General features: G+C 33.9%; 1 protein-coding gene across 1 annotated transcript in view; it reads right to left on the bottom strand.

Annotated features, from left to right (window-relative positions):
• Window positions 1-27,324, bottom strand: part of LOC111087169 (protein MMS22-like) — a gene marked incomplete at its 3' end in the record, with an annotated part of 89,819 nt that overhangs the window by 6,573 nt on the left and 55,922 nt on the right. Inside the window, exons 4-8 of the mRNA XM_022392870.1 lie at window positions 25,773-25,895; window positions 23,272-23,330; window positions 18,695-18,770; window positions 9,982-10,165; window positions 1,359-1,458 (exon numbers count right to left, since the gene is read on the bottom strand). Of these exons, the coding sequence (XP_022248578.1) occupies window positions 1,359-1,458; window positions 9,982-10,165; window positions 18,695-18,770; window positions 23,272-23,330; window positions 25,773-25,895 (542 nt within the window). The remainder of the gene's footprint in view (window positions 1-1,358; window positions 1,459-9,981; window positions 10,166-18,694; window positions 18,771-23,271; window positions 23,331-25,772; window positions 25,896-27,324) is intronic.

Raw genomic sequence — 27,324 nt, 5'->3', positions numbered from 1 at the left:
CAGTTAAATGACGAAAAATTAGGTGTCTATTTACTTGTGACCACTCAGTGTACTTCATAATGTAAAATATCTAAGCAATAAAAGATAAAGAGTGGTTAAAACATGAGATAAAAGTACAAGATATATATGTGAACATAATGAGGCACTACATTAAAGTACTATCTATATGATATGAAGTGATTTTAGCCTATTTAAGTAGGGTTTCCATATATATGACTGTGTTTTATTCTTGTTACTTGTTTTTTTCATGCATAAAATAAATTTAATTTTATCTGGTGAAACCTTTCAGACCATTGCCAGTGCCCAAATGGTACTCATGGACATTTCACAGCTGTAACTTGTTTTCTTGGATCTGTTACAACAAATGCTACATCAAACTTCCTACTGCTAAGAAATCCAAATTAACAGTAGAAAATTTCCTTATAATCAGGATTAATATGCTTATGGAGAAAATTATAAAATTACAAAAACAAACAATTACAAAATAAAACAAGGTGAATGCAGTAACAAAGTGAGCATTCAGAGTAATCTTTATGACCCCAAAGGTAATCATAGATGAATTTTTTCATTCATTGAATTATAGAACATGTAGGATTTAGCATTACAGTAGAAATTAGAAAACTCAAATAAAATAAAAATTTAAATGAAATCCCCTTATAGTTGGATGATCAAACATACCAAAATAACATTTTATTATCATCTTATTTACACAAGAAAAACCTTTCTATACATAACAGCTACCTCTCTGTAGAAAATGTAAATAATTGCCATTTTCTTTGTGTTGAACCCACTGACCTGATCTTGGTGTAAAAAAAAATCTAATTTTTCTATGTACTTCCGTAAGAAGATACTTCTTGAATAGTAGATCTGATAGTGAATTTTGGTACCTGATCTTGCTAGTCCTCCTTTAGATTAACTTCAATATCTTTTTTGTGGGAACAAGTATTTCAAAAGCCTTTTAAATCATGGATATTATGTCCACCATGAGCAAAATTCCAATCACATAATTTTATATGTTTAGGAGTTAATTTTATGTTGTACTGTTTAGGTGAGAATACATTTTCAATAATGTACTAATTCAAATGTACTCATTTTAACTATCTCTCAAATTTATATATCATTACTCTGTAAATACACTCATACAGCTTTGTGTTAATATTATAGTTTTAACATAATACTAGTAATCACATCAAAACTTTTATTATAAAAGAGAAAATTCTAATTTTATTAAATCAGAGGAAGGTCAGATTTCTAACAGAAGGCTGCAGCCAAGGAATCATGTTTACTTAGAGAAGCTTAAAATGAAATATAGGTCAAGCAATTGCAATATACAGAATACATTTTTAAATATTACTCACTTTTAAAGTTTGTAGATGATGAAAGAAGATGAAGGATCTGAAGAAAGCTCCACCACACATCCAGATATATGTGATAATAATGATACACAGCAGATGAACACTACAAACACAAATCATGACATGTACACTCAGACAAACATACATATTAAGAATTTTGACAGCAACATATACAAAGTAGAATGCCAAAAATGAAAAGCCATGAAATACAGATTATAAGTGTTGATAAATGACGCCTAACTCTTAATTTTACATTATTAAGAGAAAAGATCTATACAGAGCATACAAATAAATGTTTTTTGGACAAAACAAGGTTCTTGTGAATCATACATGAAATAATAATGATTAAGGCATGTTTAACCTTGTGACACTCCTACAGCAGTATGATTACTTTCAGTCTTAAAGTGCTTTGGTTAAGTAGATATAATTACTTTTTATCTCTCTCTCAGAGATACGTATACACTGATTACTAACTTTAAACTGAAAATAAAATATTAAGTTTAACAAGAAATACATAAAATTTTAAAATATCATATTCAGTAGAACCTCAATTAACAGGCATCCAGCCATTAAGGGCAGACCATTTCAGTCTTTTAATTTTTTCCTACTATTTGTAATCAAAATAAATCTTCAATAACAGGCATTTCAATATTCTGGACTAAGAGCAGTGTCTTTAGTCTCATTCTCGATATGGGCATTCGATAAAACAGGCAGTTATCTTTGTAAGCCTGTAGGTATACTACTAAATTTCAACATCCCATAAGGATGACCAATATTCAAACACTTGCAATGTTTACTGGTTTGGCTCCAAACCATATACTGTAATAAATGTTTTAAAAGATTCAAAGTGTAATCTTATTACTTTGGGGAATTCTCGTCGTAAACACTGTAGGATACATAAGCTGATAAATTGCACATCATGTTCTTGTGGCAGTTGTCAAGTCAGCTTATTTCTGTATGCATGCTTTATTGCTTTCGAGAGTATCATATTACGGTATCATGTAAACAGTCTAATGACACAAGCAGTGATTTGTTGCTTCATTTTCAGCAGATTTCTACTTCAGTTGCTGACAAAAAAATAAACACAAAAAGTAAATGTGAAATGTTTAGCAGTTCAAACTCTGAAGAGAAGTACGTGTACTTTGAAACTTTGTGACCAAAAATAAAGGAAAAAAGGTCACAGCTAATCCAACCCCTGAAACCTCCTTTCGACAATGCTCCGTGTCATGGTAACGTGCAACTCATGAAGGATCTCTTTAGGTTAGTTATGGTTAGATTAGATAAAATAAATAATATTAATATAATAAAAATGTTTCATGAGGCACACACACAAGCAGCTCATGGGTAATGTAATTCAATAGCATAACATGAGTTGCACATTCTCCAAGTGATTTACAACTTATAATGGCACAAATAGTAGTTAGACACAGTTCAAAGAGCAGTAAAACAATAAAACTTAATTATAAATAAATGTATACTGTTACAAGTTTAAAGTTACTTAGGATAAACGAATGTAGTTTCATGTTACATTTGAAGTCATTCTAGAAAAAAAATAAGGGTAATTTATGTTTATTTAGATTTTGTTTTTGAGGTTACAAGGTTGGTCAAATTGACCAACCCTGTATAGAGAAAATAACCAGCAAATGCACCTGATGATGACAAAAACTTTTCGAAACATTGTACATTTGCTGTTATGTTAGACATATATTAAAGTTTTTCTTCATTACCCATTCAAGCCGTCTCCAACCATTATTAGTCTTAAAGTGGGTTCCTCGTCATTGAATTAATCTACGAGACCTTGGGCATGGTCAAATACATCGCTCAAAAGGGTTTGACCCACTGAGTCCAAAACTGTAATTAGATCTCAAATCGGTCAAGAGGTTACAGAGCTATGAGCTCAAAGTTTGTACTTGAAAAAACTCAGATGTGTTGCCATAGCAATTAATATACCCTTTGCTAATAGACCACTAATAGTTTTCAGAACATCACCTCATGATTGGCCAATCATAGCTGGGTATGTAGACCTATTCATCAGGCAAGTGTTTAACATAACTCAAACCGGGCCATAGAGCAAAATTTATGGAAATTCCATTACTTTGGAGTTTTTTGTTTTTAATGAAAGCATGTCTCTTAGAATAAACCAAAAAATAAATATATTGTATCAGAAAAAGTAAAAAATGCCTGAAAAGCATGTTTGTTTGTAATTACACACAAAGCTACACAATAGGCTATCTGTGCTCTGCCCACCACTGATATCAAATCCCAGTTTCTAGCATTGTAAGTGCCACTGGGAAGTTGAAAAGCATCAGAATTTTTCTTCACCGTACTATTTAGAATGTTTCCCAGGTGCTAAATGCAGAGCATGCTAACATTTTTACATATCAACTTCACAAGCCATGGAGTCCTGAACCTCCTAGCCTTTAAACAAGGAGCATCGCAGCCACGAACAACCAGACCAAAATCAATAATTACACTTCTGATGTAATCGTTGCCATAACCCAAGCCATCAAAGAAGCAATCCCTAGCAAAGTAACAAATACTGACTTTCAATCCTGGAAACTTACTCTCAAAATTCATGAATTATTAATTACCTGCATACAACTCAGACACGACTTCATATTAACCCATGACATTACACTTACACCACTCATTAATGCCATGAATATAATCTTATTAATAAACTTATATTACAAAAACATCAACATTGTACCAGGAAAAACTTCTGCCTATTAAGAGATAAATTCAAATCCAACCCTTCCAAATTCTGGTGGAAATTTAAATCTCTCACAAACAACAAATCAAACAACACCATAAATAAAATTCAATACATTAACAAAACTACCACTACCAATAACAAACAGTCTGAACTTTTTGCCCAATATTTTGAAAGTACCTTCGTAACCCCAAATCTTACCTCGTTCAACACACAACATTTAAATAATGTAAATCAACACATTTATAATAATCAACACTTTTTCACCAAACTTCACGGTTTCTATACCACATATTTCTGGTTCTAAAGATTTGTATACCTGCCCTATAACTTTAGCAGAAATCAAAATTAACCTTAAGACAATAAAATGCAAAGCTCCAGGAGAGGATGGAATTAACAATTTAATCTTGAAAAACCTATCCAACAAAATCATAACCCATTAATAACAATTATTATCTATTGTTACTATCAGGATATTACCCATCTATTTGGAAATCAGCTATTATTAAGGTAATTCCCAAGAAGAAGAATAACTAATCCTAGTAGCTATAGACCCATTAGCTTACTAAATACCTTTGGTAAGCTGATGGAGAAAGTAATCATAAACCGGTTAAATGCTTAAATAAAAACCAACAATATTATTAACAACATATAGAATTCATGCAGAAAATGTAGACAAACCACTGACCACCTCTTTAGACTTGCCAAAACCATCTACTATGGTTTCAATACAAATCATACAATTACAGCTACTTTTCTAGACGTCCAAAATGCCTTTGATTCCGTATGGCACAACTATAAACAAATTGATAATCACACACACATCCCTATTGTATGCTGGATATCCAGCTTTCTTAACAACAGAACAGTTGAAGTTAAGATCAACAATGTGACCTCTGGGCTCTTCACATTTGAAGACAGTGTCCCCTAAGGGACAATGTTAAGCCTAACATTATATAACCTCTTTGTCAATAATATCCTGTTCCCTTCCTTAAACCATACACTTGTGTCTGAATATGCAGATGATATTGATATCTGGAGTTCTAGCAACCCGCATACCATGACATTTAGAGTCCCAACATCACTCAATGTAGTGTCAGATTGGTGCAATAAGTGGCATGTAGCCTTCAACCCATCCAAATTTCAAGCTGTATCATTTTTTAGGAAAATAAATAAAAGTATGGAAAAAACTTTGTAAACTCCAGTTAATACTTAACTCTTTAGGCACTTATCAGGTAGAATATCCATTCCCTGATCAGTGAAAGTGGGTTTTCTTGGGGTGCTCTTTTCATTGGATCTATAGATCCTTGCCCTGAGAATGACCACTCTTCTTCATATTCATATTCAAAACTTAAATTACATTTTTATGTATTAATTCAGACAAAGCTTTTAAATCTTTTTGCCATCAATTTTAATAAATTGAAACCCATTTAAACATTACTATCTTTGTTAGTTTTAGAGGTATTCATCTCCTATAAAAAAAATTAATTAATCAATCGCTTCAGACCCTAATTATCACTTTTATTTAAACAACTCGAGTCAACTTTGAACTGGATATCTTTGGTACAGTCTTGGTTCCTTCAATCTTCACACCTGCAGCCTGCTTTGTCAATGTCAACAGCCACCTTTTATATTCAAGCCTTCATATACAACGAGCAGCCTTCTTCAGTTTCAGTATCAACCTCTCTTTCTTTCAACAAATGTCCTGTTTTCTGTCTACAGACATTTATTACAAGGTGTCAACTCTTCTTGTTCACCAACCATGCTTGTGAATCAGTCTCTCATGCTTCAACAACATTGCTCCACATCATTTCATCAAAACACTCAAAAATCTGAAAACATAATTTCTTTGCAGCCTTGGTAGTTGTTCAACCAAAGTTTTTGCAAATGGGTGAAGATAAATTACAGTTTCTGACCACCCCGGTCACCTTTCAGGCCCCTCCCTTCCAAGGAACTTTGCTTTTGTGATATACTGATGGATCAATGAGCAGCTTTATTTACAGTTTCGCCACTCACTAACTTGAGTCCTTTGGTGTTGTGCAATCAAGTGGGGGTATGTTAGCCACAACAGCCTTGGCAAAGGCTATGAACCACCTGGAACACACACATTGCTTGATCTGTATACACAATACATACATGTACACACTGCTTGTTAGGCATGACAGGTTATACATGCTGTATACATCGTACACCAGCACAGCTAGCACACACCTCTTAGAGCTAAACATTTGTTGTACATTTTTGTGGATTGTACATGACTGATGAGTGTTTGTAAATTTGGGAAGGTCCATTCATGGTTTGTCATGTGTTCTGCTCAGTTAAGAAATGCTTAGATCAATTTATGTAGAGTCAAACTTTTAATGGTTCTTTTGATTTTTAAAGGGCCACATGGGATACCTAGGATACACTTTTTACGGGCCTGCTGGCATTTTTGGGAACCATTGGCTCCCAGACCCCTGCTAATTTTGAGACCTGTAGGGTTTCAAAATAGGTAAAACAATTGATGAGAAAGTAGAATTATCCTTTTACCACAGTGCTGTGGACAAGCAGACTGTTTTTAAATAGAGAAATCACATTTTACATTTTGTATTTCACATTACTATCCCCACAGTCACTGATGGCAAATAATAATTAATATATGATTACTGATCCAAATTTTAGTTGGTCCAAGCAAACCAAAGCTTGCAAATTTGAGGAATACCACATAATCTGTTTCTACACTGAGGATAGGTGTTACCACTAAAATTTTAAATTAACTTAACACCACAACTAACTTAACAAAAACTGTTACAGCTAATTTCTCTGAAGTTATTAAACAAAAACATTTATGCAGTATAATGCTTCAAAAGTTATAGTTTATACACTGAAAGCTGTTGGCAAAGCATTAGAAGCTAAAAGGCATAAATCTGTGATAAGAACCATGTAAGTTACATGTTTTTTTTACATTACTCTTAACTTTTAAAGTATTATATGAGTGTATAAGAACCATGTTTTTTTTTACATTACTCTTAACTTTTAAAGTATTATATGATTGTATATGAAGATCGCTTCAGAGAACCTTCTGTATCTCAGCATCCAGCCCAACTGACAAGTACTGGTACTGAATAAAATAACTATAGGGCAGTGCCTTGTGGGAGACAAAATATAGATTTGAAAGTTAACATTTTCATATAACAAAAATGTATTTCCGATAATACTTACCTCTTCTCACACTCTTCTCTGCCCATCTAAGCATTGGTATGAATCTTATCTCGCTTGCTCCAGCCTTTAAACCCCACTATATTGCCCAGAGCAAGTTAAATCTTGTGATTCTATCCACTTACATTAGTGTGCCCCCTATCTCAGATCCATATATAAGCTCCCCTTTATTGCTTCTTATTCCTGAAACGACAGCAGATCCAGCATAAAACTTGTGGATGAAGCATCCATTCCATGGGAAGAACTCTATTGGGACGAGATAACTGATCAGCCACTAAATTCATTACACCTGGAATATGACAACCAAGGAGAACAATCTCTTGATTGTGGGCCCAAAAGAAAAGATCTAATGTTTGAAAACATAAACCAGGAATGAGTGCCCCTTTGCTTGGAAATGTATGAAACCTCAGTGGAACTGTCTGAGTGAAGCATTACCACCTTCCCTCGCAACAATACGAGACTCAAATACATAGCTTGTTGAACTGCTAGAAGCTCTCAAAGATTGACATAGAGAGAATATTCCTCTTCTGTCCAGAGGCCCTTGAATTCCACATCCCCTATACAAGTGCCCCATCCCTGAAGAGAAACCTCCATGAAAAGATGTATCTTTGGACGTGGGGGTGGGAGAGGGTCACCTACTGTCGTGTTGTTACTGTCCAACCTCCAGCCAAGATCAAGCAGACTAAAAGCAGCTAGGATCACTGGACAATCCAGTGCATCTGTGAAAATGTTCCATTGGTCCTAGAATGACCACTAAAGGGAATACACATGGGCCCGACCTAAAAGAATGAGGGATTCCAAGGATGCCCACATCCCCAAAAGAGATAGAACTGCACATGCTGGTGGAGAAGGAAACAATTGTATTAGAAGAATGGCCCATTCCATGAACTGAAGGCATAGACGAGAAGGTTGGACACGACTGAGATGGGGATTGAAAACACTCCTAAATGGATGAGGTGTTGTGTGAAGTAATCCATTTTGATTAGAAAAACTGCTCTCACAGCTTCATATAAAAGAGCTTGAGTGTGAAGTTCTGCCAAGTGGCGGTATGGAATGAGAAGAAGCCAGTCATCCATATAATGGTGAGTGCCAATGAGTGAAGATGACGTGAAAAGGATCTGACTATCAAGCAAAAGACATATGGGGCAGATGCAAGGCCCAATGAGAGAGTGTGAAACTGAAAAACCTGTCTATCATGCACAAAACAAAGTTAACGACATGAAGACAATACAATCAGAATATGAAGATAGGCATTGGCAACATTGAACTTTCTCATCCATACTCCGAGTGAAAAGTGCCACCGAAGGGGTAGAAATGACTCCATTGTAAACCGAGGAGACTGGAGGAAATGATTGAGATGATAGGACACCAATCGCCCATCTTCTTTGGTACTACAAATAGATGGGAATAAAAACCATCGATAGAGTCAACAAGTTCTATGGCTCCTTTGTGTAAAAGATCCTGGACGGTTTGTGCTCAATAACTGGATGTCAGACAACCCTTAGGGAATGGAAAGACAATTGGTATGAGAGACATACAAATTTGGAAAAACTGAGTTTGGTTAAGATGAACAGTGGCATCAGGCCAAGAACCCCAAATAGGAAAAATAGAATCCAACCTCTGAGAATCCAAATATGTCTTCTCCATATGATGGAAAGCTGAGGCATGCTGATCCGATACAGGAGGACAAGGCATGGCAGCACCCTCTCTCAAATGATCAGCAAATTTCCTAGCATGCACAAAAATGTCGGGCGAGGGAAGAAAGACCAGGTAATCAGCCAATTGATTTCCCTCCAACAAAGAAGGAGAAAATTTGGGATAAAAGGCACATTTGCGTAGGTGGAAATAATCACAAGATTTAACTTGCTGTGGGCAATATAGTGGAGTATAAAGGCTGAAGCAAGTGAGGTAAGATTCATACCAATGCTTAGATGGGCAGAGAAGAGTAACTTTTGTTGGGATAAAGCTATAGTGTGAGAGGAGGTGTGATTTGGAATGCTATTTTTACACACATCTAATCTTGAATTTGAAGCAGGAAACTTAAGAAAAATATGAAAAAAAAAACATCTGGAGTTTATATGGCTTTTATCCAACATTTTAGGCCTTTCGGTTTCTAATGCTTTGCCAGCTTTCACTGTTTATATCCCAACATTTAAAGTATTATTCTGCATACATAAATAGCAGAATCTTTTGGCTCTCATAATCCAGCTCAACTGATGAGTTTTGGTACTAAACAAAGGCCTCCAGGGCAATGACTTGCCACATTTTGGGAGACAAAAGATAGATTTAAAATGCTATTTTTTACACATATATAGCCTAAACTAAATATGCAGCCAACAGTTAAAACCTCCAGCCTCCTACAGCTTTAAACAATAAATACTGCAGTCAGTTCATGTGCAACATTTAACGTAAATGATAAAAGTTTACTAGTTCTTTTCTTTTTTTAACCCCTTGCATGTTTTGTATTTGTAAGGCACTGAAGAAAAACTGAATTTCTTCCAACACACAGATGGTTCCTAAATATCTTATCTGTATCACAAAAGTTTGAATTCACTAGGAATTAAAAACCTTACAACAGCATAAATTACAGTTATCTATATTTTTTGGAAAACAGTAGCTAAATAACTTACTGAGCAAAAAACTTAACACAAATAAAAAAATATACACTAAAATTGAGCAAAATGATCACTTGAAAATCTAGACTTTTTAACCTACTTTGTTTCCATGATGAGAAATTCCATTCTGTAAAATACAATCTGGGAGGTCTGAAAGTCGTCCCATAAACAATAGCAGGCCATGAAATTCTTTCAGGATAGCAACTAAACAGTCAGATATGTTGATTTCCTTTGCTCTCATGCTGATCTGCACAGACTGACCACAAGACATCGTCTCCAACCATCTGTAGCAATAAACAGTATAAGGAAGTATGAGATGACAAAAACCCTTAAACTAAGCTAGATCTAAGCCATAAAAATAAAACAAATCTTCAAAAATAAAGTGTAGCCCTAAAATCCATATGCTAATCCTTTAAAAACTGAAAAGCCTTAAACAAAAAATAATTTCATCAAAGAATATGGGCCTTCAAAGCACAAATTTATTGTTTTTAATTTTCATACTCGTATTTCCACCTCTCTACTCCACCAATCAGTCACACACTCACGGGCAAATTGTCCAAGCCCCTAACAATATGAAGAACCTGAATTGATTTACTTCTAGAATCCTTCTACCATTCAGAGCAAACAAATTTTTAAGCCTCTACTCAATTTCTTTTAAACCACAAGCATCATTCTAGTAACCAGTTATTGCACACTTTCCAACATGTTCATACTCTTTATTTTGTGTAGAAACCTAAGCTACAATTTAAATAAGGCTTCAATTTAGTCTTTTTCATGGCTTAAATAACCTTCTTACTCCTAAAACTTAAAATTCCTATACATTTATTCAATAGCTCATAAATTACACTGTATACATCAAAAAGGTTTCAGGATGCATGAAACAACCAACTTTACATCAACTAAGACTCAGAATTCTATTTGCTTTTTCAAATACATATAATCATGTAACTAAATGATGCAGACTTTTACCAACAATCAAATCCAAATCATTCTCTTTTTCCCACAACATAAATTCATAAATTAATGGAAAAATCTTAATAAAAATAATATTAAAAAATCTGATTTTTTTTTGTATAAAACACACTTATAACATTTACTAAATGTGTAACAAATTTTGTAATGATAGACATAGTAAATTCAGAATTACAGTAAACATTATGATATCTACCTTCACAGAAAATGGGACAATCTAATGGAATAATGACATTCACAAAGGGTTTAGATACATGAGTTGTACTTTTCAGTAGAAAGAACACTTTACAAAAAAACAGCCCTTTACAGAAACTTACCATCATGAGACAACTTGGAAAAATAAATTCAGAGAAGCTATCCAAATTGTTTACATAAATTATAAACAATGAACATTTGAATATAGACTTCTAAAAGAAACCACAACAGTCTCATCCTTCTAACTGGAGAAATGCTCATTTATCATAACTCTTTACATTCTGTCATGAAGACAATTTTTTTTTAGCTCTTTAAATTTACACTAATTCCAAAGCATCTCATTAACAAATTAATCTATTTTTGTGCAATGCCTTTATCAAAAGATTTAAGGAAATCAATATACAGGGATGCCTCCATTAAAAAGAATGAAAAATTGAAGCCCTGTCAAAAATCTTAAGCAAGCTGACAAAGCAAAAAAAAAATTTCTAAAACTATGTTAAGAATTATTAATAAAAAGAAGTATTTTCATAAGCATTTGAAAAATCTATAAATAGAAATCCAACACTTTGCAAACAATGCAAGTTAAACTAATATGCCTTAAATTTCTAATATCTTCTCTCATCTTCTTTATTTTTAGAATAGCTATTACTACTACAACTGTCATATCTCAACCAGCTTCATTATCCCTAGTCTAGTATTCGGTAAAGGCTTCATTGTCACTGGATATGAAAGATATAGTGTGGTTGACATATTAAGACATTCATCTTTACTTTCACTCATAAACTCTTAAAACTGATAATCAATCAACCTGACAGATCTCCATTGTCAAGAGACTTAAAAATAGCAGTAAAAATCACTAATATGTTTCTGTTAAGCTTTTAAAATAAAGCCCAACAGGACATAATGCGTTAGGCCTGGTTAATACTTTAGATTTAAGGACCACAGACAATAGGGTATTTTTTGTGCTTGAATTTATCTAATCGCATTAAAAATAATACCCTTAAAAAAATGTCACGAAATACTCAAGCTCATGTGGCTCCAAGCCATATTTGGTCACAGCTTTAAGAAAAACTAGCGGAAGTGCCACATGTCGAACTCGGTGGGCAAACCTACATCACACAAAGTAAAGAAAAATGGTAACAGCAGGTGAAGAGGAAGATAGAATGTAATGTGTTAATCACACTATATATGTTTGAACCAGAGATTGCAGACGATAATGTGTCTAATGTTGACCGAAGTGGATGAGGACTACCAGTTGTCTAATCTTTCTTGGTAGGGACTTGTTTCAATAATTATATTTACAATGTCATAAAAGACTGTTTTACACTGCTAATGTCAGGAAAATGGGATGAAATTTACAGCTGTCAGTGTGGTTACAAGGGTGATAATATAGTACGTCTATGAGTAAATTCTAGTCAATATTTGTTTTTCAAGTGATGGATCTACATCTAGATATAGATATAATATCAGCTGGTGGACTTCTGATACTGTATTCTGCAAATGCTCCAAATTGTATGCATATGGCTAAGTATAAATTAGGACTAAAAAAGCAAACATAGCTGGGGTAATATTTCGATACTCGATATTGTAGATCTATCATTTTTTATGTTGCATATTGATATCTCCAATGAAATTTCATTAAAAAAGTGTTATAAACTTGAAAAATAGATAAAAGAAATAGCCAATTGTTTGTCCATGCCTTTTGTTTATGGTAAATAATAGCTGAAAATAAAATTTCATAAAACTTTTTTTGCTTTAGCAGATCTACTGGTGTGTTTATAAAACCTGAATGATTGCTGACAATTCTTTATTGTACTTAAAACATTAGCTAAAACCTAAGCTTACCCTGCATGCCTCTCATTTTTGAATAGCTGATCGGACACGACTACCATCGCTGTTATTGGTCTGTGAATAAGAGCGTGATGTGCCACTGGCATGAGCCTAGCTGATGCTTACCATGCTTGATGAATCTCCCTCAAACTTCAGATTCATACTGGACACTGCATCTTTCTTTAGCACCAGTTTTTTTTTCAAATCCCATATCAAATTGTAGTATATTTTTGAAGTCTGATTCCAAAGAAGTGTTTACTACATACGTGGCCGCTTTTGGTCAAACTCCATTTATCACGAGTTCTTGATAGGAAGTATGTCCAGCCAATGTACCATTTGCTGTTTGAATTAAGTGGAAACTTTTGCAGAGATACCTCCTTTCCCTTGGGAATGTTCCCACATCCATAAACAACAGAGCAAAAAACCATTGTTGCTTATTCATGAATAACTGTATTCACAACATCTGTCAATAACATTTGTCCAGAAAAACAAAACAAAAACGAATTGTTTTTACATAAACAGACCAACAGTTTCCATGCACAGAAAAGAAGCCGACCATTACTGGCTTTGTTTACTTTGAGTGACGTTGCTTACTTCTGACTCAGTTTTTCAACCAAGTGATTTCAAAGGCTGACTTTTGCACTAACTTATTGGGGGGCAACTTATTGAAAAATGACTTGGTCTTAATTTTTAACTTATATTTCTATGAGACTTAAATATAAATACAAGCACAACACAAAAATATTGTGTTTTTAACTCTCCAACATCTTTAAGATTTCCACAATACTTTGCTGTAAATTATGAAGCACCCAATATAAACCATAAGAAAATACACGAAAACATTATGAAGAAGCTCTTTCATAATTAATATAAATTCATTGAAGAGCCAATAAACTACACTGGTAACATTACTGGTTCTCAAAATGTACAAAATATACAACTGTACAACAACAAAGTCTCAAAATTCATGAAAGTTAGCATTTTCTTTACTTAAAAATGTATTTACCTCTCTAGAACATTAAGAGCTATTATGTTGCATGCAACTGCTGTGGAATTTCCTGCACATGCCTCAAGCAGTGAACATATTCCTGTATATCTACATCTAATGTGCCAGCCCATAATGTAATCATCATAATGCCGTAGCTCTCCACCATTAGAAGGGCGACACAGCTTCCATGTCCAATAAACCCTGTGACCACTAGCAAATAATCACAGGCTCATTCTTGATGAGGCAAACAAAATGCACTGGAAATGTGGAGGGAGGGTGGGAAGTGGTGAAAAAGAAAGGTAAGTATCTGATATACATATTCAGGTAAAGAAAATGTTACTTACCTCTCTGCACCACTAAGAGCTATAATCCCACACTGAAAATGGTGGAGTTATGATCAGTTACAAAGATGAGCAGATGAGCTCCTTTCTGAAATAGTGACAGAAAGGGAAAGCCTAATCAGTGTGACTTCCATTAGAATATGATTTGCACAATGGATCAGTACCCAGTGGAAGACTGCTACATTCACAACAGTTTTTATTTTTTTCTTTGTACCAAGATAGTAGAGCAAAGACTATCAAAATAATCAATTGCTGGTGTTAGCATTTCACCAAGATGGGTGGAATATTAAGAATGTGTAGTTGACTAGGGCTTTAGGGCATTTCGTCTTTGTCAAATACTTGCATGAGATAGATACTATAACTAAGGTGGAAAGAAGAGGCACCCTCATCTGTATCCCAAGACAAATTCAATTCTCATTCTGCTAGATATAACCACCAGGAACTGCTTGGAAAATACAGTAATGGGATGGCTTTTACCATGCCTCCAGGTAAAACCCCAGCTATACATCTCAAACAAGGGGTGGGCCCAACTAGTCTCTTACTAGGGAGAAAGGCACCATTTGCAAAAGACAATCTCCATATTAACATCCCAAGTGACTTGAGACTAAGGAAGTAGGGGTTCTACCATGCTTCACTAAAAGAATAAGGGTAGGGGAATACACACACAGGTGAGAAAACCAGTGTGTGTGTGTGGACCACTGTTATCAAGCAAAATCACTGAAATTGGGTCCCCACCAGCTACTGACATATTGCAATGGGTTACTATAACTAAAGACAGCAAACTTTTTTTTGAAAAGATGCAGAAATGGCCATGTTAATCATATAAATACACTGCTAAAGCAGTTTTGCAGAAAACCTCATCTCAACAGTGGACACTGAATAGGAGCAGATGGGTTTATCATTTTCTGTACTTCCCAAATCAATGTGGATTTTTGGTAAGTATTCCCTATGTTTAGTTCCACATGACAAGTGGGATATTTTTAATTTATATATATTTGTATATATTTTGCCTATTTTTTTAATATGTATGTAAAGAATGGTATACAAACAGCAGTGTCATGAAATATGTGAGAAAAATGGAGATCAAACTAGAACAGCAAAGGAGTTGGAAAAAAATCAACAAGCAAAACTCACTAAACTAGAGCCTCTGGGTAGACTGTAAAATGGCAATTGGAAGGAGGAAAAAAACTAGAGGCACATGGAACCACCCAGTGGTGTAAGATGGGAGATGAATATGTTAGAAGTCCACACATCAGTCTGCAAGACTTTTACCAAAGGTCTGCATCGAAAGAAAGCAAAAAGGTGTATGCCAAACAGATGGGCTGACAAACTCAACTGGTTAAAATAGAATGGAATAAGTCTTTAGAGGGGGAGGTAAGCCACATGAAAAACAGGCAATGGTTGTATCCTCAAAAAAGGGTAGTCTGAGTGGGATAGCAACAGTCTTAAGAAGACATAAAAGATGATCGGGAATGGAATGATTGCATAATGCGGAAATAGTATGGAGAGAGATGGGAGAAAAACAACTGATCACCTGGTCATTGGAAGAAAAGAATGGTCAAGGAACAAACCAACAAGTCTTTATGATATAGGGGAAGGGAAGAGGCAAAATCATGTGTCCAAATGATTATCACAACAAGTAAGAGTAAAAAGCTGAAAGAAAGGGAATAGTGTTGGGCATGAAGTGATAGGTGTGGATAACACTGCTCAGTAACCAGCAATCACTGAAATGAATTGGGCAATGACAAAAAAACAAGTAAGACATAGGTCTTAAAGTGGGTGCATCTCTGGCAGATTCTGTAAGAAACAGTCATAGAAGTGTCAGAATAGATCATTGCGTGATGACCCAAAAAATGTGAATGAAGAATTTGGCAAGCTCAAGAAGATGCCTGACATCTTCAGAATGTCAATAAGCAGGAAATACTTCACCAAATACCAGACCCTGTAGAAAGTGGGGGTGGACCAACCTTAAAGGAAGGCATTGCTGTAAACATGAAAGTTGGGTGGAATACTTCAGGTCATGTTGGAGTGATCAAGCCACCACAAGAGATAGGGACAGAAAGATGAATGGAAAGGCACATGGGCAGTCAAGGGATTGCAAGGGAGTGCTACAGATCCTCCAAGGCTCATTGAAGGGGATGCATGAATATAGATATTCCAGACCCCTTTTAATCATGAAAACTGCTCACACAAGAAGAAAAGGAGAGTGAAGAGCCTTCAATACCAAGATCTCCAAGATGTGATAATGCAAGGGAGATGATTGAGACTACCCTGTACAAGAATTTAAAAAACTCCTAGGAAGATAGCAAAAGTGCAGAGGAAGAGGGTGGATGAGAGGATGAGGAATTGAAGGACAAAACACAAGGAGAAACATAAAGAAAGAACTTGCACCACCTAAGGGTAACCAATGAAGGAAGACTATAGGTATGCTAGGGGAGAGGCAAGTACCAAAGGTTACAGAGCCTAGAATTGGCCCCAAGGAAGAGTTATCCCTGAGAGACTCAATGGTCTGCACAGTGGGATTGGGGGGGGGGGCAATGAGTAGAAGCAATAAAATAAAGGACAAGGATGGGTAGCCAACAGAGGCATCTATGATGTAGTGAATCAAGAAATAAGAGAATCTAAGGAAGATTGTTGATGAGCAGCTACAGCCCAAGTAGTGAAGGAATTGAAAACATCCCCAAATATTTGTGCAGTGAGAAAAAGGGCAAGACTTGGGTTAGGAAGAGAGAGAGAAGGAAGGAAGGCAGACATCCAAAAGAAAAACATCAAGACTAAGGAGATCCTAAGAACAGAGAAACCATAACATAGTAGAGACAGTAGAAAAAAAAATAGAAGCCAAAGGGGCAAACAAATAAGAAAGAAAGGGCTCATCAAAACAATCAGGTTCACACAAAGAACCATAGTGAAGAGGTGAAAGACATAGCTACAGAAAATGTGCAAAGATAAGATGAAGACAAGCAGATTGTAAGAAAAAGAGGGACACAGAAAGAGGAGTACCCCAAGCAGATAGAACAAACACAAGAGTGGAGCTAAAAAAATATAGAAGGATCATGACCTTAGATCATAGCGATGGAGTGATGAAGATAAGGAGGATAAGGAAGAGGATGACCAACATGGACATGAGAGAGAAGGAAACCCACAAAGTAAAGCAACTCATGAGTCATTATGATATACAAGCAAAAGAGACAGAAAGTTGTGTATCTAAGTTGAGCATAGAAAAAAGAAAAGGAGGAAGTAAACATTCCTTGTCAGAGGGAGAAGAGCCAGAAGTAAAAGATGAAGGTGGAGGACCTGGCCAAAATCATCCACAGATGAAACAGGCTCCACAAAAGGCAAAGAAACAGAGTGATGAGAGACATAAACTTCAGAAGAAGTAGATAAAAGGGAACAAATCATCTGATGAATGATAGTAGTAACATTGTGTTCGAAAAACGTCAGCAGTGACCATGTCATACTATGGTTCACCACAACCCTACAAGATCATGGTAATTTAATATGCCCATAAGAATCATAGTACTTTGCCATGGATTGAAATCTGAAACCTGTCATATGCCAGGTATTTGTTCTACTAAGTAAGCTAAAGGATAATGAATGAATGTCAGCTCTATGAACACATCATATGCCTCTGTTTACCATTGACACAGATGTAGAGATTGCCTGAATGGGAATGACTGGACCTTGCGACTTGTTTTCTTGGGTTTTTGCAAATGTTGCTTGAACTAACACAAAGAAGTTAAGAGAAGACTGGTGAAAACAAATTTAGAGTCAGGTAGATGGAACAATAGTGCAACAAGGACAAAACTAATAGGACATTAAATAAAGAAAGACAGTTAATCAAAGCAATTGCAAAATCAAAAAGGTATAGAAAAAAAACACACACACACACCAAACACAGGTAATGGCAAGAAAGAAATGAGCCTATTATTATGTGTTAGTGCACACGGAGATTACTGCAGATGGAAGTTCCATCAGCATTCTCCTGGTGGAGGGCTACAACTTTATGATAATTACATCATAGGCTGGCACAATACACATAAACAAATGTAGAAATTGGAGTTCATCCAAGACTTCTGGCATGTGCAGGAAATTCTATGGCAGTTGCACATGAGGTAATAGCTTTTAGTGGTGCAGAGAGATAAATAACATTTCTGCACTTTCCATTGTGCATAAGCTATCTCAGAATGCATAAAAATGGCAACTGTTTGTTTGTTGTCAAATGCAAAGCTACACATGAGTATCTGTACTCGTTGTTGTAGGTATTCACACTAACCGCTGAATCACCTTGGACTACTAAAATGTACCAACAACAACTAATGCCCACTATATGCAATCAAGCAATAATGGATTTAGTATACAACAAATCTTATATGAGAATGAGGAGTACTTCCATTTAATTGGGTTTATACTCTAATATATTTTTCAATCACTTAAAAAATTAGCTTCAGAGATTGAGATTCAAAGTTCTGAATCAGTTTGAGACTTACCTGCAAATTTCAGTCTTAATAAAGTCTAGAAAAGCACACATTTCTCTTCTAATCTGCAGCATGTTTGATGACATTCCTAATACAGGTTTAATAATATAAACTGAAATATTGCCAAGAAACTTAATAAACATATTTTAGTCAATGAAACATCACCACAATATCTTATAATTAAATTAATTCTTCTTCTTTTTCATTTAGTTAATATTATTAGTAGTTAATGATTTACATAATCTTGAGACAACCATTCTCGTTTTCTAGTATGCTTGACTGAACTATATCTTAAGACTAACAAGCAGTTAATAAAATGCTTGCCAACCAGAAATGGACTTCTTTTTTTGTGTTTTTATGAGCATGATGTCAGTATATATGTATGGTTAATCATCTCAGGGTATTGTTGTGGAAATGTGTATCATTTTTCATGTTTCCTACATTATAAAGCATAAATTATTTTATAACCATATTTATAATACTAATACCAAACAACTTCACTCCTGCAACACAACAATGGTGTCACTTTTCTAGAAATAAATTCTGTAACAATGTAACAATACTTTAATTAATTGTAAAGTACTCTAATAGGGGGCTAAAAAAGGAGATCCAAAAACCTCTTTAAGGTGCTTGCTACTTAGAAATAGGTCAATGTGGAATTTAAACTATTAACTGACATTTGGTAAATTACCAATGAAACATAGTACATTTTAATAAAGCTTAACAGCTATTACATTCATCTTAATATTAGGTTTGTTTCTTGAAGTACAGAGCATTGAGGTATCCCTTGATTAAATGATGAAGTTTGAATGTAATTGTTCAATTCAAGAACTATTATATGATAGCAATGTGGACTGTGGATGGTACCACATATTTATGGAATGAGAATTGAAGTTGCAAGTCAAATAGTAGTTTATTTTCAAATGGATATAAATCAAACACAGTAACAAACTCACTTTGTTAATATAAATGTATGAGGTAAACAGTGCAAATGATATCATACATTCAGTCAGATTCGTTGAAAAGTTGTCTTAAATGCTGTAAAAATATACAGTATACAAATATAAGCAATGACCCATGTCATTTTTTCCACTTTTGTAAACATTTTACCAGTAATAGTAACACCTGAGCTATCAAAAACAATTATTACATTTAACTCAGTCAAAATGTGTATGTCATGACCTTTTACAAAGTTACATTCAAAGTATAATTATACAATTTTATTACCAATGTATATCAATAAACTCTGCATCAAAACAATTTATAATTCAGTTTTATATCATCTAAATTTTAATTTCTTGATTTAAAGTCCCCCAGCAGCTCAGAAGTAAGTATGAAAGTTTATTACACTAAAAACCGGGTTTGGATACCCATGGTAAGTACAGCACAGATAGCCTACTGCATAGCTTTGTACTTAACAACAAACAAACAAACAAAAATTAACTACAAAAGAAAATGTTAAAAAAAATTTTCAGTTTTTGAATTCTCATTTGTAGCTTTTCTCTCTTCCCTTTTTGGGTTTTAGACTGTCTAACTAGCAACACAATTATTTATAGCAACACAAGCTATAAATAATTATAAGTCAGATTATACAATTAGAATCTACTAACTGCTCAATCAACTGAGATATGAATAAATAAATTCAATGCACCAATCTATTTTAGCTTTGAAGGAATACATCAAAACAACATATTCTTATTTGATAGCTATGTTTATACTCACTAGTAATTTCTTTCACTCAGCCAGATGTTGACATTTTCTCCTTGATAGTTTATGTGTGATTGTTCTTCTTTCTTTTAACCTATTTATAACTTACTTAAAAAGTCAGGTAAATTAAAGGAGCTTTGTGATATACTATTTTAGTATTTGATATAATTTTGTGTTCTAAATTGTATATTTAAAAGTTAAATTAAATGAATTTTTAATTGAAGAACTAACTTTGTGAAAAAAGGAAGGCCTAACACAGTATTGTTTGTAGTTGCAAAGATCATGCAGGTCAAGTGTTTCCTTTGCAGAGCTTAAAATAAATGGCTAATAATCTTTGATGTGATATACTGCATTGAGCTGGAGAATTACTGCATCAGAGGATACAAAGTAAGACAATAAAATGAAAGAGAGAAGAAGTAAAAAGGTTAACAATTTAAATTGTGAAGATACAAAGACCAATATTAAAACAAAATGAATCATCCAAAAAAAAGGAGAAAAACTACTACTAATTTTATTTTGTGTTTTTCAAATTTTAATTTTACTGTGAATTGATGATTTTGCTACAGTTAGTGTTAAGGGTAGAAAGAAAGAAAAGATAAAGTTTAGAATTCTGCCAAAACCAAAAAAGAACTTTTGATATACTTTTTTTTTGTTCTTACAGTTTCCTTATTTTATTTGCATAACCTCTAGAAACTCTGTCTACTCAGAGTTAGGAAAGACTTTATAAATACACAGAAAAATCCTTATCAAAAAGACTTTATTAAAACACTGACTTTTTATGTGTACAACAGGGTTAAAATGTTTGCTAAAAGCTTGCCATATTTTGTGAATATGTGTGTACTAATTTCAGAATTATGGTAAATATTACTACGTACAGCTTCAAAGAAACAGGGTTGACTCAATGTATCAATGCTGCTAACAGAAGATTAAAAGAAATTCTAAATCACCACACTTACTGAGAAAAGCAATACTAAACTGATCACTTACAATCCTCTAAATATACTTCAACTTTTCCTAACATTAGTTTAATAACAAGTGATGAAGTCTTGGATCTTTATCCCAAACACTGTGACTTAGAGATAAAAACTCCTCTCACATCTATTCAAAACCAAATAATATTTACTGGACAAGAAGCCAACTTGTACCTGACTGGTAACTGAACATACATCATGACATGTCACAATGCCAAACAAGTCAACAAAAGAAAGATTGACATTCATATTGTAACTGAGACCACTCTCATATTGTTGCCTGCATTAACAATGTCCTATATCTCATGGTTTTCCCACACAATTGTATTACATTATTTTTACACATCTTCTCAGTTTACTGCTGTAATTCCACCTAACAAAGAACTTGTCAAAGAACTGGAAACCTTGTGGGTCTAAAAAACATTTATATTTAAATATGTCATTCAGTCTGCAAGTTCTCTTGTATGATAACCCACACCAAAAGTTAAGCTATATTTAAAACAACAGCCATCATGAATAATTTTATTTGTTGTCAATGGTGTCAGTTTTATCAGTCCTCACAGAGTAAGTTTGTTTGTTTGTTTTTGAATTTTGCGCAAAGCTACACAAGAGCTATCTGCGCTAGCCATCCCGAATTTAGCAGTGTAAGACTAGAGGGAAGGCAGCTAGTCATCACCACCCACCGCCAATCTTGGGCTACTCTTTTACCAACGAATAGTGGGATTGACCGTCACATTATAATGCCCCCATGGCTGAAAGGGCAAGATGTTTGGTATGACGGGGATTCAAACCCGCGATCCGCAGATTGCGAGTCGAGCACCCTAACCACCTGCCCATGCTGGGCCTAACACAGGGTAAGATGATAAGTAAAATCAATAAGCATTTTTCAAGAATTTGATTTATTTCAGATCTCAAAAGTAACATTAATAAAAACAGAAAAAAATAATATTAAGAACATACGTAATAATAGTGTATTTACAGTCCTGATTGTCCCTTAAAAGCAAAAGAATGTTTCTATAATATTTAATTATTTGGCCCAAAATGTCATTCAAAATATCCTTTCCAAGATTAATCATAATATAAATAACTGGCAACCTAATCAAATATAAACTAATGGGATGTCTTTAATGGCAAATATTTAACAGTTTCATGCATGGAGGTTAGGTTTATGACAATTAATCTATTATAATGGTGCCATTTGTATCTGCATTTCTCTCTCTCTCTCTCTGTTTGTAGTAATGACCATTAGGCAGTAACTGATGAAGAACTCAGGCTAGAAATGTTGTTCATTATTTTTGAAGTGTTTACACTGAAGATGGAATAAGGAAAAATGTGAAATGTCCATGTTCTCTATCCAATCAATAAGTTTATGATTTCAACTTTCTGCCAAATGAGTTTTGAGTTTATTTCATGCTAACAATATGATTCTGACAACAATCATGACACCTTTTCACTTGCAGATTGAGGTACATGGTTCAAAGCCTATTACTGATCATTGTTGCCAAGTTAGCATATTTCCTATCTAACAAGTCACATTTTTGTAAAATAATTTTCCATGAAACTAAGATAAACACAATAGTATGGCTTGTTGTTAATCAAAATGAGTCATGGGAGTAAAGGGGGTTAAATTTTCAAACTGTATTCCAGAACTTTTTAATAAAAAAATAGATTTTTCAGAATTTCCAGTTCTGAAAAAACGTGCTTGCAATATTCCCTGACTTTCCAGGATTTCCATGACCTGTGAGAATCCTGTCAGACATAGGTTATGAAATACTGGTTATTATGTAAACTTCATTAAAGGTATTTCAATATAAGCTAAAATGGAGTATGTAATTTAAACCTGATACAGCCTGAAATTTCAAGTCAGAGAGAGTACTATTGCTGTAATTGGTACATAACAGGTAAACTCACCTTGGTGAATAGACTGACTTGCTCCTTCAGCAGAATGTCGGAGGAAAAATATCTGTCGTCTAAAAATTAAAATCAACACATTTATAAATAGTTTATATACATGTTTAAACCTTATTCACCATATTACAGAAACCTAATTATGAAATAGATTTGCAAGTTGTGTAGCTTTCTTTCACTTTAGTATCAACTACACTTATCTGACTGAAGCTGCAAAGAAAGATTTCCCCCTTTTTTTGATCATTAGTGAGGAAGCAATATGGTGCAAGCATGACTATGAGAAATATTGATGGTCACTAGGAAAATAAAAAGGCTGATAACATAATGGATATATTTTCAGTTTTAATCAGTACTGCAGAAGATAAAGTTTACACGAACAGTTCAGGCCAATTAGCATACAATTCATCTAGTTTATGTTTTATAGTGGCAAAAAAATACAAAAGATTACACCCTTTCTGGAGACAATGATCAACTTTGACTTACTAGTAATGAAGACTATGTTTTTCTCAGCAATCAAGCTTTATCTGTTTCTCTTGCTTCTTGCCCTGCATTAATGCTACAATGAGAACAGCTAGACTTCTTCAGAGAAGAGCTATATCAGTGTTTTATCCCCTACTGTTATAGAGCTTTTTACATATCAGCTTATATATCCCACACTACTGAAAAAAGCAAGGTCAGAATTTTGCATAAGAAGGTCACTGTGCCTTTGATGGGTCCAACAGGTTATAAAGTATTAAGACCCCTTACACAAGGTAGCACACAAGCATTGTACTGTAGCTTCTCTCGATTCATCTAAATAATGGCACAGCGTTCAGCAGAAGAACAGTTTAACAAGGCTCTAGTGTATGGAGAGAGAAACACCATAACGCCCATGATTCTGCTAGATAATATGTAATATCAGAATCATTCCCAGACAAATGTCATCCTTCAGACTCACTTCTACACAGACACTGTACAGACAGACAAGAGCAGCAAACAACACTGACCATAAAGACACCATATCTGAAATCACATTTGGGTAGCACTTTGAACACAACTGTTGTTTGTTAGCCATCATTTTGAGGATGTTTTATTTCATCTGTATCTACACCTATAACTGTTGTTGTTGTTGTTGTGGAACAATTTTGGTTATTTCTTGTTTAAAATGCTTCATGTGGTATTGTGTACACTTCTGTAACTGAAATTTTTGGAGTATGATGAATATTAATAAAAGTTTCAAAGGACATGGCCCTGAACAATCTCAATGATATTGTCACGTATCACTAACATATATTTTCCTATACCTTGCCATTCCAAATATTCTGCCTGTCAATGAACCTTTCAATCACCCAGTATATATACAGTGAACACAAACATCTTGCCTCATGTTCAATAGGGTACAGCTTTTGCAAGTACTGAAGGTCTATGACTTTCAAGTGTAGAATTAAAGTACAAAATTACACTGGAACTGTACTGTGAAATTCACAGGTGTGTAGTTGTTGCCATTTTAGCTTCTTCAGTTATCTTTCTTATAAAAACATCTATCTTTATCAAGATGTGTTTGAAAACTTCTAACTTTTAGACTTGAGAGCTTCCATCATCTCCCAAGCTTTGTTTATTACTTTGTCAAAGATATTAGTACATATGTCTAGCTTTACAATGACTTTTTGATTTGGAGGATCCTTTTTTCTAATCATAGCCTTTACGTTTTGGAAGAGGGTGTTAGTCCTGATTAGCTTAGGGTGTAATTTCAAACCCAACTGCTGTCATTAGTACCCAGCTGTTTGAGTTATCCAATTCCTTGGAAGACAGTTATTGTTGTATCCTTTGGCTCTACCTTGTTTAACGTTCCCTTTGGAAGTAATGGTCACATTCTGCTCAGTCAACAGAAAAGCTATGAAGGCATTCAAAAAGCTCAGTTTTTATACATAGAACAGAATGCCTGTCTATCAAGTGGCCATAATTCTAGAACCATCCCAAAATTAGCAGAATAAATATAGTATAGATTTATTTTCTTTTAACTAAATAGTTTTATATACTGACACATTTTGTTACTGTAATAAAACAACTTTCTACACAACTAGAGAACTCAGTATACAGTATACATCACAATTAGAAAAAAAAAAGAAAAAAACTGAACAATAATGTTCCTCGAGGATTTTGACACTAACATTCTGATCATGTTATCATAAAATTTCTGTTTATTTAGTGTTGATATAATAGTGTAAATACATCCAGTATTACTCTTTTTCACAAACTAGTTAATAATGATTTTACAATAGTATGTGAATGCTAATTACTTAAAGTGGTTAACTACAAGTTTATATCTATCTACACTTATAATAAAGGCAGTTCAACATGAATGAAACTTTGAGTACCATATGAATCAATTCCACAGCCATAAGATATTTATTTGACACACACTATCATTAACTCCTCAACCTGGGAGAAGTTACATCATGAAGAAACAGTACATATTAGATTTAAAATTTCTCTGAGATTTAAATATTATGCATTACACTTACTTTGCCATAGCAAACACATCCTGCAAATGAACTGTCAGAGCAACAGCATTTGGGAGAACCATACCAAACAACTCGCAACACAATGCCAAAGGCTTGCAGACCCCAAAGTTTTTCTTTAGTAATCTGGTATAAAATATATACATATAGTTAAGCATACATGTAAGAACAATGACATCAAATATTGCACTAATGTGATGTTTATGTACTCTACAATTATAAAATTAACCTTAAGGAACAAGGAGTAAAAGGCACTTACCACCAATAATTAAGACAATAAAGTGTACACAAAAAACATTGAAATTTGGCCACTTTTGAATGCAACTGTAATAGTGAAAAATGCTGATTCATTTTCAAGCTTGGTTGAAGCAGTTTAATAAAATAAGACTATTTCTTCTGAAGCATTTCCTTATTCAAACTACATCCTATTATCTTAAATTGTTGGTTGTCTGCTGGTATATTGCACACATCAAAAAAATAAATGAACAGAGAACTTTGTTTCCTTTGCTGTAGCTGCATTTCTTTTAACTCTTTCAGCACTAGCTTGGTCCCAGGGAACGACCTCGTAACCATTTTGTGTTTGTTACAGTTTACATGCTATAACTTTTAAATTAGTAAATATATCTTCACAAAATTTTGCAGATCATCAGTAAACACTACAAGGCTTTCTTATGCAAGATATCAGAGTCTTTAAGTAATGTTTTTCTCATGCTTTTTTCTTTTGAAATGTTGACTATCCAACATGCAAAGTAATTTTGATTTTAAGATTAAAAATACTTTTATGCATCAGATAATTTTCAAATTTCACATGCAAATTTTTATAACTTCCAGATAGTTTTCAAACATTTTTAAAAGAAAAAACTTTATATTTCATCTGTTATTTCACTATCGAATCTCTATACGAGTTAGGTTGAGTTAACCGACCTTGTAATCACCTTAAAAAATTAGGAAATAAATATAAATTATGCTTTTATCATTCTAGGATGACTACAAGTTAAAACACAAGAACACAAATGTTTAGTCTAAATATATCAAATCTCATAACATTATAAATTTATATATATATATTTATTATTTTTATTATACTGACATTTCAGCTGTACTTGGCTAACATTACAGAAGTTGCAATGATGCAGTGCACGTGCACTCATGTACTGTATCCAATAATGTCCTGGGTGTGTTTTAGTAGACTAGTATTTTGTAAAATACAGTCACATTTCAGTTATAATATATATGTATATATATTATTACTACATATAAATAAGTTCTTAAATTTAATTTTCTTAAAACACAGAACATTAAATAAAGAAGTATAGCAAACAATTATCTCTTCTAGTTACGAATTTTGTACCTGTTTGCTGCTTGCTGTAGTTTGCTAAGTTTTATCAAATTTCAAACGTGGAGGATGTGAAACGAAATAATTTTTTTTTGTTTTATATATACCTTTTGAAATATCCAAAAATCATAAATTATTATATCAATACCATAGAATTCTATTACAATTTATCAAGCTTAGTAACTAAGCTTTATTTGGGAAGTAGGTGTACATAAGCAT

Source organism: Limulus polyphemus, unplaced genomic scaffold (genome assembly GCF_000517525.1).
Source record: "Limulus polyphemus unplaced genomic scaffold, Limulus_polyphemus-2.1.2 Scaffold1820, whole genome shotgun sequence".
In the NCBI taxonomy this organism is placed as follows: domain Eukaryota; kingdom Metazoa; phylum Arthropoda; class Merostomata; order Xiphosura; family Limulidae; genus Limulus; species Limulus polyphemus.
Note: the sequence above shows the minus strand (reverse complement) of the source record. Positions and strands in the feature narration are given on the sequence as shown.